Source organism: Oncorhynchus gorbuscha, linkage group LG08, assembly GCF_021184085.1.
Source record: "Oncorhynchus gorbuscha isolate QuinsamMale2020 ecotype Even-year linkage group LG08, OgorEven_v1.0, whole genome shotgun sequence".
NCBI classification, from domain to species: Eukaryota; Metazoa; Chordata; class Actinopteri; order Salmoniformes; family Salmonidae; genus Oncorhynchus; species Oncorhynchus gorbuscha.
In genome coordinates, this window is record NC_060180.1 from 67,218,666 (window position 1) to 67,234,083 (window position 15,418).

Sequence of the window (15,418 nt, forward strand, 5' to 3'; positions counted from 1 at the left end):
TATATTACAATTGACAGTTTTAATATTTGGTTACAAAGGGAACCCAGACTATCTCCTCTTTCACAGTCCTTACGCATCAGATCCACCAGAAACGCACATAGACGATAAGTGTAATGAAGAAGACTGCCCCGGCTGCTATCTTAGCATAGGTGGATCGGGTGTTGAGGTACTTGGCATCGCTGCGGTACTTCTTTGAAAGGCTGGACAGATTGCTGGCTTTGGTGTCGAGAGCTGGAGGGAAAAAAATATCTGATTAATATTTAGGACCGTAATGTAACCAATAGCTGCATTATATCTAACCGTGAATGTATGCAGGCTTCAATCATAAATTAATTGGAAAGGTGGGCAATTCCTGACATGAAAGTATGACTAAAAGATCTAGGATTTTCAAAATGTGCAACAAGTTTCTAATACAAGGGAGAGTATATGTAACTGTGAATCTCAGTGTTTGGAACATCACCGTTTTAACTTTGATGTCAACAGATAGAACATAAAACATAAAAAAAAAGTATTCTACAAAACTTAGAAATGTGCCCTTTTCACATGTTGAAACTGGTATTGTGCTGGTGAAAACTGATGTGTGAAAGTGATGGTTGCCGTTTAACAGATATTGCGATTCAACAACTGATGTCACTGAATATGGATCCAGCTCCATGTTAGACAACTATACATTTGAAGTCGGAAGTTTACATACACCTTAGCCAAATACATTTAAACTCACTTTCACAATTCCTGACATTTAATCCTAGTAAAAATTCCCTGTATTTCGTCAGTTAGGATCACCACTTTATTTGTAGAACTTGAAATGTCAGAATAATAGTAGAGAATGATTTATTGCAACTTTCATTTCTTTCATCAAATTTCCAGTGGGTCAGAAGTTTACATACACTCAATTAGTATTTGGTAGCATTGCCTTTAAATTGTTTAACTTGGGTCAAACGTTTCTGTAGCCTTCCACAAGCTTTCCACAATAAATTGGGGGAATTTTGGCCCATTCATCCTGACAGAGCTGGTTTAACTGAGTCAGGTTTGTAGGCCTCCTTGCTCACACACACTTTTTCAACTCTGCCCACAAATTGTCTATGGGAATGAGGTCAAGGCTTTGTGATGGCCACTCCAATACCTTGACTTTGTTGTCCTTAAGCCATTTTGCCACAACTTTGGAAGTATGCTTGGGGTCATTGTCCATTTGGAAGACCCATTTGCGACCAAGCTTTAACTTCCTGACTGATTGAGATGTCTTGAGATGTTGCTTCAATATATATCACAGAATTTACCTTCCTCATGATGTTATTTGTTTTGTGAAGTGCACCAGTCCCTCCTGCAGCAAAGCACCCCCACAACATGATGCTGCCACCCCCGTGCTTCACTGTGGGGATGGTGTTCTTGGGCTTGCAAGCCTTCCCCTATTTCCTCCAAACATAATGGTCATTATGGCCAAACAGTTCTATTTTTGTTTCATCAGACCAGAGGACATTTCTCCAAAAAATACGATCTTTGTCCCCATGTGCAGTTGCAAACCGTAGTCTGGCTTTTTGGAGGTTTTGGAGCAGTGGCTTCTTCCTTGCTGAGCGGCCTTTCAGGTTGTCGATATAGGACTCGTTTTACTGTGGCTAAAGATACTTTTGTACCCGTTTCCTCCAGCATCTTCACAAGGTCCTTTGATGTTGTTCTGGGATTGATTTTCACTCTTCGCACCAAAGCACGTTCATCTCTAGGAAACAGAACGAGTCTCCTTCCTGAGTGGTATGACGGCTGCGTGGTCCCATGGTGTTTATACTTGCATACTATTGTTTGTACAGATGAACGTGGTACCTTCAGGCATTTGGAAATTGCTCACAAGGATGAACCAGACTTGTGGAGGTCTCACTTTCTTTCTGAAGTCTTTATTTTGATTTCCCCATGATGTTAAGCAGAGAGGCACTGAATTTGAGGGTAGGCCTTGAAATACATCCACAGGAACACCTCCAATTGACTCAAATGATGTCAATTAGCCTATCAGAAGCTTCTTCCATGACATAATTTTCTGGAATTTTCCAAGCTGTTTTCCAGGCACAGTCAACTTAGTGTATGTAAACTTCTGACCCACTGGAATTGTGATACATTGAATTATGAGTGAAATCATCTGACTGACTTGCGTCTTGCAAAGTTTGCCAAAACTATAGTTTGTTAACAAGAAATTTGTGGAGTGGTTGAAAAACGAGTTTTAATGACTCCAACCTAAGTGTATGTAAACTTCTGACTTCAACTGTATGTATGAAAACATCTGCTAAACTATCCCTTTTAAATGAATGATGTGTATTTTGTGGTTTTGATGCCAGGGCTGTGTACTGTAGGTATGATTATTATAAATGACCTGATAGGGCCTCTCCTCGTTGCAGGACCTCTTCAATGTTTGCCACCATGATCCGCTGGACATCCTGCAGTTCTGTGTTGATGCTGCCCAGGTTCCTCCGTGCCCTGCTGTCAATGTAGGTTTTTTTGGTTTTCTGGATGTACGTGTCTGAGGACAGAGGAAGGATGAGACGCAATTACACACTAAGTGTTGGTTTATGGTGCATCTCCATTACATTGAGTCATTTAGCAGACCCTCTTATCCAGAAAGACTTACAGGAGCAATTAGGGTTAAGTGCCTTGCTCAACGGCACAACAGATTTTTCACCTTGTTGGCTAAGGGATTCGAACCAGCGACCTTCAGGTTACTGGCCCAACACTCTTACCTCTAGGCTACCTGACACCTTACTCTAATGTGGCATCCTCTAGTTGTCTACTCGTCTCTGCTGCAATGAATCAATAAACATGGAATGGGGGAAAAGCAACATAGCAGGGAATTTGCTTTTGCCAGACTTATTTAGTTGTTGGTTTTTTACATCCGTGTGGATTAAGGAAAGGCATTATGAAGGAAAGGACATTTCCCAAATGCTTTTTGTTTGCCTGGGATGTCTTAAAAATGGGACGATAATGAGTGAAAAAAGACAACCTCTCACCAAACTCAATGAAAGAGTACGGCCTGGAGACTGTGGAGACTTTCTTTCCATGCTGCTCATGGAATTCTGTCTGGAGGTCTTCCAGGTACCCAAAGACCAGCCTCTTGGGAAACACGGCTTCGCACAAGGCCAAGTAGCACACACCATGTTCTAATACATAGCTGGGGAGACAGACATTAGTATGTTAGTGGAAAGTTAGAGTTATAGTGAAGCTTCATTGATTGAGATTTCCACATAGACCCACAGCATCCGTCCAGTGACAGGCTAGAGAGTTATCGTAAAAAGGGTCATTATCTCCAGAGTTACTCCTGGCCACATAACCAGTCTTGCCTAGTTTACTCACAAAACAACTCCGGGCACTGAATGACACAGCAGACACAGCGCAGTGCATACTAAATGAACGGCGAGGACACAAATCGGAACATCGCTTTAACCTCCTCAATACCACGAAATACACAAAGATAATAATGACAGTATTATAAACACAGATTTAGGAGGAGGTCCTAGAGAGTTCCACCTTTGATTATCACACAAGACTGCTACTTGACTGGTAAATATAGAATGGTGGATAGGCTGTATGCAAAATATAAAATGACAATTGTGCATAGAAGATTAATCATGTTACTTAGTGTTAGTGTTTTCAGTATGCTGGTTATTCAAATGTACACAGGATGTGTTCTTAAGGCCTCATCAGCCTGGTTATTATGAGTTAGTCAATAGTTACTCAATTAATAAGTAACTTTTTGGTACAATTTTGCATGTTCAGCCTAGGAGAACCTGTAGAGTGTGTGTGTCGAGTCCATCCAACTCCGATCATATTGGCTGTGTGTGTGAAAGAGAAATTCATCTTCATTAGCTTATTATACTGAACAAAAATATAAACAACAATTTCAAAGATTTTACTGAGTTACAGTTCATTTAAAAGGAACTCACTAAATTGACAAATTCTTTAGGCCCTAATCTATGGATTTCACATGACTGGGCAGGGGTGCAGCCATGGGTGGGCCTTGGAGGGCATAGGCCCACCAACTTGGCAGTCAGGCCCACCCATTGGGGAGCCAGACTCAGCCAATCAAAATTAGTTTTTCCCCACATAAGGGCTTTATTACAGACATAAATACTCCTCAGCAACCCCCCTCAGACGATATGTCAGGTGGATATGGATAATCTTGGCGAAGGAGAAATGCTCACTAACTGGGATGCAAACAAATTTGTGCACAAAATTTGACAGAAATAAGCTTTTTGTGCGTATGGAACTTTTCTGGGATTTTTTATTTCAGCTCATGAAACCAACACTTGACATGTCGCGTTGATATTTTTGTTCAGTGTAGTAACCCTCCCCAACAATATCACTCTGGATGCAGTAGTGACTGTGATATTATTTAAGACAAATGTAAAAGATATATAAAAATATAATATATTAAGAAAATCTACTTCTAACAATACTTACTGGAAAGACATGACCCCAGCCTCCAGGGTACATCTGTTGGGGCTCTGGGCATTGAGTTTGCGGCAGAGCTGCTTAGCCTGGCTCTGGTAGTGTTGCAAGTCTCTTCCTGACTAAACATAGGCGAGATAAAGGGGTATAAAATAACACGTTTGCAGTTATAACAAACAGCTACACTATATCTGATAGAACGCAAATGGGAAAATAAAATGTTAGCTAGTAGTATTCAGCAGAATATGGTACAACTTAGCCGTGCTAACTTTACAAACATGATTTAGCCTAACTAGCTAGTTAAATTAGCTAAGAAGTATGCTACATGTCCAAACGTATGTGTACACCTGCTCATCGAACATCTGCACACACTTCAGTCTCTCATTCACAATTTGACAACCACTTGATAATATACTCAGACTATTCTCAATTTAATCTGGTCTTTACCTATAGCCTACTAAAATACTATAACATGACCAATGTGGACACCTGCTTGTTGACCACCTCGTTCCAAAATCATGGGCATTAATATGGAGTTGGTCCCCCTTTGCTGCTATAACCGTCCTCCTGAGAAGGCTTTCCACTAGATCCAATTTGTAAGTCGCTCTGGATAAGAGCGTCTGCTAAATGACTTAAATGTAATGTAATGTAAATGTAGATGTTGGAACATTGCTGCCATTCAGCCACAAGAACATTAGTGAGGTTGGGCGATTAGGGCTATCTCACAGTCACCGTTTAAATTCATCCCAAAGGTGTTAGATGGAGTCGAGGTCTGGGCTTTGCCAGTCAAGTTCTTCCACATCGATCAACAAACCATTTCTGTATGGACCTCGCTTTGTGCATGGGGGCATTGTCATGCGGAAAGAGGAAAAGGCCTTCCCCAAACTGTTGTCACAAAGTTGTGCAGCACAGAATTGTATGGAATGTTATTTTATGCTGTAGCATTTAGATTTCCATTCACTGGAACTAGGGGTCTAGCCCGAACCATGAAGAATCCCCAGACCATTATTCCTCCGCCACCAAACTTTACAGTTGGCACTATCTACTAGGGCAGGTAGTGTTCTCCTGGCATCCCTCAAAACCAGATTCATTCTGTCGCACTGCCAGATGGTGATGCTGATTCATCACTCCAGAGAACGCATTTCCCCCTGCTCCAGAGTCCAATGGTGGCGAGCTTTACACCACTCCAGCCGACACTTGGCATTGCGTATGTTGATCTTAGGCTTTTGTGCGGCTGCTCGGCAATGGAAACCCATTTTATGAAGTTCCAGACGAACGTTGCTTCCAGAGGCAGGTTGCAACTCGGTAGTGAGTGTTGTAACCGAGTACAGACGATTTTTACATGCTTCAACACTCGGCGGTCCCGCTCTGTGAGTTTGTGTGGCTACCACGTCGCGGCTGAACCGTTGTTGCTCCTAGACATTTCCACTTCACAATAACAGCCCTTACAGTTGACCAGGGTAGCTCTTGCAGGGGAGACATTTGACTAACTGACTTGTTGGAAAGGTGGAATCCTATGACGGTGCCACGTTGAAAGTCATGGAGCTCTTCAGTAAGGTTATATTACTGTTAATGTTTGACTATGGAGATTGCATGGCTGTGCGCTCAAACAACTATCAGTAATGGGTGTGGCTGAAATAACCAAATCTACTCATTTAAAAGGGTGTCCACATGCGTTTGCATATACAGTGCATTCAGGAATGTCTTCAGACCCCTTCACGGTTTCCACTTTTTGTTACGTTACAGCCTTATTCTAAAATTGATTATCGTCCCCTCCATCAATCTACACACAATACCCCATAATGACAAAGCAAAAACAGCTTTTAGAACTTTTTGATAACTTATTAAAACAGTTTTTTTAAAATCATATCACATTTATTCAGACACTCAGTACTTTGTTGAAGCATCTTTGGCAGCAATTACATCCTTGAGTCGTCTTGGGTATGACGCTACAAACTAGGCACATGTATTTGGGGAGTTTCTTTGTAGGTTCATGCCTTTCTAGGGAGTTTTTCCTAGCCGCCGTGCTTCTACATCTGCATTGCTTGCTGTTTGGGGTTTTAGACTGGTTTTCTGTGCAGCACTTTGTGGCATCTGCTGATGTAAAAAGAGCTTTATAAATACATTTGATTGATTCATTTCTCCCTTCTCTGCAGATCATCTCAAGCTCCGTCAGGTTGGATGGGGAGCGTCGCTGCGCAGCTATTTTCAGGTCTCTCCAGAGATCGGGTTCACTTCCCTGACCAAGGCTCTTCTCCCCCGATTGCTCAGTTTGGCCGGGTGGCCAGGTCTACGAAGAATCTTGGTGATTCCAAACATTCTCCCATTTAAGAACGATGGAGGCCACTGTGTTCTTGGGGACCTTCAATGCTGCAGACATTTTTTGGTACCCTTGCCCAGATCGGTGTCTCGACACAGTCCTGTCTCGGAGCTCTACAGACAATTCATTCGACCTCATGGCTTGGTTTTTGCTCTGAGGGTATACTTATGTAAATAAGATATTTCTGCTTTTTCTTTTTAATAATACAAAAAAAAGTCTAATAACCTGTTTTAACTTTGTCTTTATGAGGTATTGTGTGTAGATTGATGAGGGGAAAAATTACTTGATCCATTTTAGAAAAAGGTTGTAACGTAACAAAATGTGGAAAAAGTGAAGGGTCTGAATACGTTCCGAGTGCACTGTATAGCGTAGCTCTCAAACTCCAGGTATCATTCTGCCTTCTCCCTAGAGTTCTCAGCCATAAGGTTCACCGAAGTCTGGTTCAGGTTAACTACAATCCCAACGCTGTGATTTAACACTTAGAAACGTCAATAATCATTGCTTGCAACATGGCTTTCAAAACATATGGCCCTTATCTTTCAACAGCGAGAAAGAATCCTTCAAATAAAAACTGTCTCAGTTTTGCACAGATCCATACTAGAGGTCGACCAATTATAGAAGCCGGCATGGCCGATTAATTAGGGTCGATTTCAAGTTTTGGCCTTTTTGGACGATTACATTACAATCCATGAGAAAACTGTGTGGCAGGCTGACCACCTGTTACGCGAGTGCAAAGACAAAAGGACCTTGTGGCTGCAATGAGCCAAGGTAAGTTGCTAGCTAGCATTTAACTTTTCTTATAAAACAACCATCAATCTTCACATAATCACTAGTTAACTACACATGGTTGATGATGTTACTAGGTTAACTAGCTTGTCCTGCATTGCATATAATCAATGCGGTGCCTGTTAATTTATCATCGAATCACAGCCTACTTCAACTTTTCCAAAAGGTTGATGATTTTAAAAAAGCACATTCATTGCACAAATTTACCAAACCATAAACATCAATTCCTTTCTTAAAATCAAAACACACAAGTATATATTTTTTAACCTGCATATTTAGTTAAAATAAATGCATGTTAGCAGGCAATATTCTGTCACTTATCTTGCGTTCAATGCAAGCAGAGTCAGGGTATATGCAACAGTTTGGGTGACTTGGATCGGTGCCAACTGTTTCTTCCTAACAAAGACCGTAATTAATTTGCCAAAATTTTACATAATATTGAAGGTTGTGCAATGTAACAGAAATATTTAGACTTAGGGTTGCCTCCCGCTCAACAAAATACAGAATGTTTCCATATTTCACTGAAAGAATAAACGTTTTGTTTTCGAAATTAGTTTCCAGATTTGACCATATTAATGAGCAAAGGCTCGTATTTCTGTGTGTTTATTATAATTAATTAGATATTTGATAGAGCAGTCTGACTGAGCACTTTACTGCATTTGCGAGCAGCTCTTAGCAATGCTTGAAGCACAGCGCTGTTTATGACTTCAAGCCTATCAACTCTCGAGATTAGGCTGGCAATAAAGTGCCTATAAGAACATCCAATAGTCAAAGGTTTATGAAATAGAAATGGTAGAGAGAGAAATAGTCAACGCGTCATAATTCCTATAACTACAACCTAAAACTTCTTAACTGGGAATATTGAACCACCAGCTTTCACATTTTCTCATGCTCTAGGCAAGGAACTTAAACATTAGCTTTTTTACAAGGCATATATTGCAATTTTACTTTCTTTTCGCATTATTTAAACCAAATTGAACATGTTTCATTATTTATTTGAGACTAAATAGATTTTATTTATGTATTATTTTAAGTTCAAATAAAAGGGTTCATTGTTCATTCAGTATTGTTGTAATTGCAATTATTACAAATAAATATACAAATTGGCCGATTAATCTGCTTTTTTTGGTTCCTCTAATAAATTCGTTGTTGAAAAATCATAATCGGTCGACCTCTAATCCATACAGCTTCCACTTCCTGAGTCACACTTACACACAGGTGTTCTGAGCATAATAAATAATGGCGCCGTAGATGGCTGCCGTTTTACGGTCTCCTAACCAATTGTGCTATTGTGTGTATTTTGTTGCGTTATTTGTAACTTATTTTGTACATAACGTTTCTGACAATGTCTCTTATGACTGAAAAGAGCTTCAAGATATCAGGATATCAGACGCAAAGAATTTACTTCAGACACCCGACAAGAACCAAATCCCTGTGACTGACATTAGAAAGAGACGGAGATATCGGGGACATAGGTCGGGGTGCCTTGTAAGGATCCGACAGCGAGTGGGTAATCTGCCTCTACCATCTGTCGTATTATCCAACGTATAATCATTGAATAACAAAATAGATTAACTACAATCACGAATATCTTACCAATGGGACATTAAAAACTGTAATATCTTATGTTTTACGAGTCGTGTCTGAACGACGACATTAATAACATACAGCTGGCTGTATCGGCAAGATAGAACAGCCATCGTCAGTAATATAAGAGGTGGCGGTCTGTGTATATTTGTAATCAACAGCTGGTGCACAAAATCTAATAGTAAGGAAGTCTCAAGGTTTTGCTTGGCTGAGGTAGAGTATCTCATGACAAGCTGTAGACCACACTATTTACCAAGAGAGTTTGTCTATTTACCACAAAACCAATGCTGGCACTAAGACCGCAACCAATGAGCTGCATATGGCCATAAGCAAACAGGAAAAGGCTCATCCAGAGGCAGCGCTCCTAGTGGCCGGGGACTTTAATGCAGGAAACTTGAATCCGTTTTATCTCATTTCTACCCGCATGTTATGTGGGCAACAAGAGGGAAAAAAAGCAAAAAACTCTAGACCACCTTTACTCCACACACAGAGACGCTGTCACGCCTTGGTCATTGTATTTTGTGTTTTCGTTATATATTTGGTCAGGCCAGGGTGTGACATGGGTTTATGTTATGGTATTTTTGTATTGGGGTTTGTAGTATTTGGGATCGCGGCTGATTAGGGGTGTTGTATAGGCTTGGCTGCCTGAGGCGGTTCTCAGAGTCAGGTGTTTCACGTTGTCTCTGATTGGGAACCGTATTTAGGTAGCCTGGTTTCGCTTTGTATTTCGTGGGTGATTGTTCCTGTCTCTGTGTAGTTTCACCAGATAGGCTGTATTAGGTTTCACGTTCCCTTTGTTGTTCTCGTATGTGTATAGTTATTTCATGTATCGCTTTTTTCCTTCATTAAAGACATGAGTAACCACCACGCTGCATTTCGGTCCGACTCTCTTTCTACAAATGAAGAACGACGTTACAGACGCGTACAAAGCACTCCATCGCCTTCCATGTAGAAAATCTGCCCATAATCCTATCCTACTGATTCAACAAGCAAAAACTAAAGCAGGAAGCACTCTGTCAATAAAGAAGTGGTCAGATGACGCAGATGCTAAGCTACAGGACTGTTTTGCTAGCACAGACTGGAATATCTTCCTGGATTCTTCCGATGACATTGAGGAGTACACCACATCAGTCACTGGCTTCATCAATAAGTGCATCGATGACGTCATCCCCACAGTGACTGTACGTACCCCAACCAGAAGCCATGGATTACAGACAACATCTGCACCGAGCTAAAGGGTAGAGCTGTCGCTTTCAAGGACCTGCCCTCCGAACAACGATAAAAAAGGCAAAGTATCAATACAGGACTAAGATTGAATCATACTACACCGGCTCTAGCACTCGTCGGATTTGGCAGGGCTTGCAAACTATTACAGACTACAAAGGGAAGCACAGCTACGAGCTGCCCAGTGACACGAGCCTACCAGACGAGCTAAATTACTTCAATGCTCTCTTCGAGGCAAGCAACACTGAAGCATGCATGAGACCATCAGCTGTTCCAGACAACAGTGTGATCGCGCTCTCAGTAGCCGATGTGCTTAAGCCCTTTAAACAGGTCAACATTCACAAGGCCGCAGGGCCAGACGGATTATCATGACTTGTACTCCGAGCATGCACTGACCAACTGGCAAGTGTCTTAACTTATATTTTCAACCTGTCCGTGACCGAGTCTGTAATACCAACATGTTTCAAACACACCACCAGTGTTCCTGGGCACAGGGACTAAGGTAACCTGCCTAAATGACTACTGACCCAGTGCTTTGAAAGGCTGGACATGGCTCACATCAACACCATTATTCGAGAAACCCTAGACCCACTCCAATTTGCATACCGCCCCAACAGATCCACAGATGATGCAATCTCTATTGCACGCCACACTGCCCTTTCCCACCTGGACAAAAATAACACCTTTGTGAGAATGCTATTAATTGACTACAGCTCAGCGTTCAACACCATAGTACCCTCAAAGTTCATCACGAAGCTAAGGACCCTGGGACTAAACACCTCCCTCTGCAACTGGTTCCTGGACTTCCCGACAGTCCGCCCACAGGTGGTAAGGACAGGTAACAACACATCCGCCACGCTGAGCCTCAACACGGGGGCCCCTCAGGGGTGCATGCTCACTTCCTGCACTTCCTGTTCACGCATGACTGCATGGCCAGGCACGACTCAAACACCATCATTAAGTTTGCCAACGACACAACAGCGGTAGGCCTGATCACCGACAAAGATGAGACAGGACAACAACTTCTCCCTCAACGTGAACAAGACAAAGGAGATGATTGTGGACTACAGCAAAAGGAGGACTGAGCACGCACCCATTCTCATCAACGGGCTGTAGTGGAGCAGGTTGAGAACTTCAAGTTCCTTGGTGTCACATCACCAACAAACTGTCATGGTCCAAACACACAAAGACAGTCATGAGGAGGGCACGCAAAGCCTATTGCCCCTCAGGAGACTGAAAAGATTTGGTATATGTCCTCAGATCCTCAAATAGTTCTACAGCTGCATTATCGAGAGCTTTCTGACTGGTTGCATCACTGCCTGGTATGGCTGGCAACTGCTTGGCCTCCGACCGCAAGGCACTACAGAGGGTAGTGCTTATGGCCCAGCACATCACTGGGCCAAGCTTCCTGTCATCCAGGAGCTCTTTACTAGGCAGTGTCAGAGGAAGGCCCTAAAAAGACTCCACCCACCCTAATCATAGACTGTTCTCTCTGCTACCGGTACCAAAGCTCCAAGTCTAGGTCCAAAAGGCTTCTTAACAGCTTCTACCCCCAGGTCATAAGACTCCTAAATAGCTAATCAAATGTCTATCCAGACTATTTGTATTGTTGTCGTCCCCCTCTTTGACTATGCTAGATAATCTAGTATCTAGCATAGTCACTTTAACTCTACCTACATGTACATATTACCTCGACTAGCATGTGCCCCCGCACATCGACTCTGTACAGGTACCCCGAGTATATAGCCTCGCTACTGTTATTTTACTACTGCTCTTTAATTATTTGTTATTTTTAACGTAACTATTTTTTTACTTACTACTCGTTTTCCTTTAAACTGCATTGTTTGTTAAGGGCTTGTAAGTAAGCATTTCATTGTATTCGGCGCATGTGACAAATAAAACTTGTTTTGATTTTCTAGATAGATAGCTATCTTTAATTAACACAGGTGGTTGCCGCTTGTCTTCAGTATGTTTTCTGTAAACTTGCGCTGTACCATAGATATGGCCATGTGGGAACACTAACCCTTTCAAGGTGTGTAGTATCAATTTAACCATTTTTGTTATATTATTTCTAGCTGATTTGAAAGACAAGGTCCTTATGCTTCCAAATACTGTACCGCAAGCGATGTGTGTAAATGTTTAGATTGACAGAGCACCCACATACAGAAGACGCCTTCGTCAAATGACTTATGTGCAATTTAATAAAACCGAGTCGTGATCGAGAGCTAACCTAAGCTAGGAAACACATTTTATTCATTCAAACCTGCTCGTCTTCTTGCATCGATGCAGCAAGCGGCAGTCCATCTGCTACCCGAGCGATCATTGTCAGCAAAACCATATTGACCGAAATCTCTCAAATTCACACTACAGATTGAGGTGTAGGTGTTTACTGGCTGTGCCAAAACTTCTTATAAACTTGGCTACGTAGCTTCTGCTGTCAATTCTGACGCGCTGGAGGGGAGCTCGATGTGTGAGCTGGCCGGAAGTCCATGTTGTTGCGCCCTGGAATTGGGTCCGACTGCAAATCCGTTTTTTTGCAACTTTCTTACAAATAGCCATAACTGTATCGTTTGTCAGTTATACAATAACAAACGCAACGGAATTTGTTGCAAAAAAACCCGACAATATTTTGTAATGTAATTTTGTTTATATTTTTTGTCTCATGAAGTTCGATTATCTAGACCGGACCAGACAGTGAGCCAGACGGATAGCACCTCGATTGCTTATGTCTGAGAGATGCAGATGTCCCTGATGCCGGCGCCTGTCCTTTGAAGCTGGTCGAACGCCTAAGAACCAATACAGGCAGAACCATGAACAGATCCTGTAAAAAATGGTAAATTTTTTAACGTTTGTCCTTGCGATAACATTGGATATTTGTATTTTGTCTTGTCCAGTTGTTTTGTTTGTGTTAAGGTTTGCTGGCTCATTGTATAGGGAATCGTTGTGCAATGGAACCGTGTTCTTACTGGATTTTCTTTTGTTATTATACTCAAAAGCTGATATTCAGCTTTCTTCCGTTTTTCATTTAAATTCAATTCAATTTTGGTCCTGTTTTTCCAGCTCTTGCTTATGAAATAAATAATAATAGTTTCTATATCCTGCCTGTAATAAAGCTCAATTCATAGCATCCTCGATGCATTGAAATAGCCTGATGATGGCATACATGACCATATAGCTTTCCTAATATAGCCTATTGCATGTTTGCACTACAAACAATACGTCTCCATTTGAGGGCTCATGTTATAAAAAAATGTATCCGTGCTCTTGACCATCAACAAACATGCCTCAATAGCACACACAACCAGCCATGATGTATATACTCTCGTCTACCATTCGTACAAGAAATCGCTGGTCATTTGATTGGGTCACGAACGCATATTCCTAATTGTCACGTCCCTCCATTTGCTGGTGGCCCAATCCGTCTCGCAGGAGATTACCCCGCGCATTGGCACCATTGGCATCGCGAACGCCTTTGAATGGCCCATGGTGTGAGGTGCAGCTGGCACACCATGTGTTGTGATTGGAGCTCACGACTGCGCATCGCTAAACCGTGTTTTGTGATTGGATAATTAAAAATCAAGGTCTCTTCATAAAACAAGGCCTCTTCAGATATTCATGTAGACTTAGAGAAGGCCTTGGCCAGTGGGATATTATTGGATATTTCTGATTACTTAATCATGGTGGAATGTTCATTTGGGTGGCCTCCTAATAGGCAAGTTAATTGACTAGTCACTGACACAAGGTCAGATATTTCCCATCCTCCTGATGGTTAAGTTCAGATCTGTGGTTATGGGCCACTTCTATCTGGAATGTATATCCTTCACCCCCACTCCTCCCCTTCCAGCAGCATACCACCCTGGTCTGCATCCCACTTCTGGCTTGCCTCTGTCCTACACACCGAAGAATATAATATAATAATAATAATATATGCCATTTAGCAGACACTTTTATCCAAAGCGACTTACAGTCATGTGTGCATACATTCTACGTATGGAAGGCTGTAAAGCCGAAACGTCTGTGTACGCTATCCCTGACACAGTAAAAAATAATAATAATGAAGTAATCTTTTTGAGACATTTTTTTTAGTGCGAACCCATTACACCTCATTGTTTGCCTCTGAAGCTAAGCAGGGTCGGTCCTGGTCAGTCCCTGGATGCGAGACCAGATGTTGCTGAAGTGGTGTTAGAGGGCCAGTAAGTCTTCCCTCTGGTCTTAAGATCAAATCCCAATGCCCCAGGGCAGTGATGGGGACATAGCCCTGCATAGGGTGCTGTCAAAGATGGTGGATAAATTAAGATAGTTCAACTCAGGTGTTTATCATAGATTTTTTTTTTTTTTTTAAAGTTCCTGTCTACTTAAGGGGGTGGCTCTCCCATGGACACCAATGCGATAGCAGCTGGGTCTTCGTCAACTTAGTTCATTGACTTCCATTTCGGATGAGACGTTAAACAGGTGTCCTGTCTCTCTGTGGTCAGAAAGAATCCTATGGTACTTATTGTAAGAGTAGGGGTGTTAACCCCGGTGTCCTGGCTAAATTCGCAACCTGTCCATATTTCGATCATGGCCACAATCATCCACCTCGTTTGTAAAGGGCATATATCACTCCTCACCTCTCCAACTGATAGCTGATGTTTGATGAGCGTCCTGGTGCAAACTGGTTGCCGTCCATCACCCAAGTTGGTGCTACACATTAGTGGTGAATGAGGTGAGCTTCCTCCTTGCTACAGTAGGTAAAGCACTTTGGGTGTCTAGAAAAGTGCTATGTAAGTCCAATAAATTATTTATGAACTATTCATATCTTTGTCTCCTTTTACCTCCCTCTCTTCCTCTAGGTCAGCCTGTGATGTGTGTGGGTGAGGAGATGGGCTGCACCTCAGCCAAGCAGGTGTTGGCCGTGCCCAGTGGTGAGGAGGGCCGCAGTAAAGCCTACAGCAATGGGGATGTTCTTTCTGGTCAGTGCTGGAAACACATTCACCTGGGTTGTGTTTAGGAGACTCACACCATCCATTCATATCAGAACATGCTGTAAAACAAAAATGCGTGTGTCTCAGTAGAATATGGAATTGTATGTTAGTT

The 15,418-nt window shown here is 42.1% G+C and overlaps 2 protein-coding genes across 3 annotated transcripts in view; one reads left to right on the plus strand and one right to left on the minus strand.

The window, feature by feature from the left end:
• Nucleotides 1-12,845, minus strand: LOC124042072 (vesicle-trafficking protein SEC22b-B-like). The gene is made up of 5 exons (XM_046360394.1): nt 12,606-12,845; nt 4,438-4,547; nt 2,988-3,148; nt 2,357-2,503; nt 1-231 (listed from the first exon to the last, which is right to left on the minus strand). Exons 1-5 carry the CDS (start codon nt 12,678-12,680, stop codon nt 77-79), a joined length of 648 nt encoding a protein of 215 aa, XP_046216350.1. The 5' UTR covers nt 12,681-12,845; the 3' UTR covers nt 1-76.
• LOC124042073 (uncharacterized protein C1orf21 homolog) overlaps nt 12,257-15,418 on the plus strand; it is a 16,590-nt gene continuing 13,428 nt past the window's right edge. Inside the window, exons 1-3 of one of the 2 annotated variants that reach the window (XM_046360396.1) lie at nt 12,257-12,374; nt 13,011-13,175; nt 15,175-15,294. In XM_046360396.1, coding sequence (XP_046216352.1) covers nt 15,186-15,294 — 109 coding nt within the window. In that variant the 5' untranslated portion in view covers nt 12,257-12,374; nt 13,011-13,175; nt 15,175-15,185. Of the gene's footprint in view, nt 12,375-12,858; nt 13,176-15,174; nt 15,295-15,418 lie in introns of those variants that run through there. The other variant, XM_046360395.1, reaches the window with a different exon arrangement.